The sequence below is a fragment of the Mus pahari genome, chromosome 10, assembly GCF_900095145.1.
Source record: "Mus pahari chromosome 10, PAHARI_EIJ_v1.1, whole genome shotgun sequence".
In the NCBI taxonomy this organism is placed as follows: domain Eukaryota; kingdom Metazoa; phylum Chordata; class Mammalia; order Rodentia; family Muridae; genus Mus; species Mus pahari.
This window is the reverse complement of record NC_034599.1, coordinates 72,919,654-72,920,961: the sequence shown is the minus strand read 5'-3', so window position 1 is coordinate 72,920,961 and position 1,308 is coordinate 72,919,654. Positions and strand designations below refer to the sequence as shown.

The 1,308-nt window shown below is 43.4% G+C and overlaps 1 protein-coding gene across 1 annotated transcript in view; it reads right to left on the bottom strand.

The window, feature by feature from the left end:
* Positions 1-377: 377 nt before the first annotated feature.
* LOC110327672 (glutathione S-transferase A4) overlaps positions 378-1,308 on the bottom strand; it is a 51,257-nt gene continuing 50,326 nt past the window's right edge. Inside the window, exon 7 of the mRNA XM_029543691.1 lies at positions 378-597. Within this exon, the coding sequence (XP_029399551.1) occupies positions 472-597 (126 nt within the window). The 3' untranslated portion in view covers positions 378-471. The remainder of the gene's footprint in view (positions 598-1,308) is intronic.

Sequence of the window (1,308 nt, the reverse complement as noted above, 5' to 3'; positions counted from 1 at the left end):
AAAAAAAAAAACAAAAAAAAAAAATACAAAACTTCTTTCACCAGCTGCTTAATGCCTGCTTCCCCCAACGTAGTCCTTTTTATCTTAAAGTTTTTCACAATTTAATTTTTTCCCTTTTTCTTTTCATTTCCTCATCTTGTAGGTTAATTTTGCTTTAAACTTTTTGGTTTGTTCTACAATGATGCTAGTTAGTTACACCTTATTTTGTGTGTGTGTGTGTGTGTGTGTGTGTGTGTGTGTTACTTTTTAATTTCTCCTCATGCCTTACAAGCTTTGTTTCCTGTGAACTGATTCTTGTTTGCCTTCCTCTTTGTATGCGATGCTAGCAATGTGAGCTCATACTTAGAACATATGAGGAACATATACCATTTGTTCATTTTTTTATTATTGCACAATAGCCAGGATCAACAATTGCATTTTATAATTGAAAAACCATTAGAGGCCAATATCTGTGGCTCTATCAATGCAGCTTCACTGAATCTTGAAAGCCTTCTTTGCTTCTTCAATTTGTTTTGCATCNGTGGGAGGCTTTCTCTGGCTGCCAGGCTGTAGGAACTTCTTCACATTGGGGAGGCTGCTGATTCTGCTCTTGAAGGCCTGTGATGCAGAAAGCACAACTTGACCATTAGTAGTAGGCATGTGCATGACCCAGGGATTTGAGCCCCTCCCAGAACACTATCAACAGCATCCTTGCAACAGCTCCAGTGTCGGCATGAGAAGCATGAAAAACCATGACCAGAAGCACAGCTCAGCATCATTTGTCTTCAGAGCTCCCTTGACATCCAGTTACCATCTCCTCTAGACACGCCCTGTAGATCTGCCTCTGTGGCACTGTCTCTCAGGGGTGAATGAGAGAGAAGGAAAGAGAAAGGAAGACATGAAAACTGATGTGCAAATGGAGACAGGAATGTCCAAGTCTAACCAGAAGCAACTCAGCCAGTTTTCACACTGGGAGACAGAGATGGGGTGATGGGGGTGTGACTGGGAACAGCATGAGGGGGACTGGAGAAGAAAGCAGGCTACAGAAAGCAGGAGACAGAGCTGAGGGAAGGGGATCACATGACAGAGGCCTGCTCAGACATTGAGTGAGCAAAGACAGGGCACAAAAACACACACAATTGTAGATAAGAGAGGCCAGTCCTGCCAGGAACAGGGGTCCAAGGAGAGAGCTTCAGGCTGTGCCTCTTTCTCATTATAAAGGGCAACATATTCTTCCTGGGATACCATCCTCAAATCTCCACATGTAAAAAGATTATTTTTAAGCCTCAACCTGAGGGTCTAGTAGCTCAGTTTGGAGGCCCGAGGGTG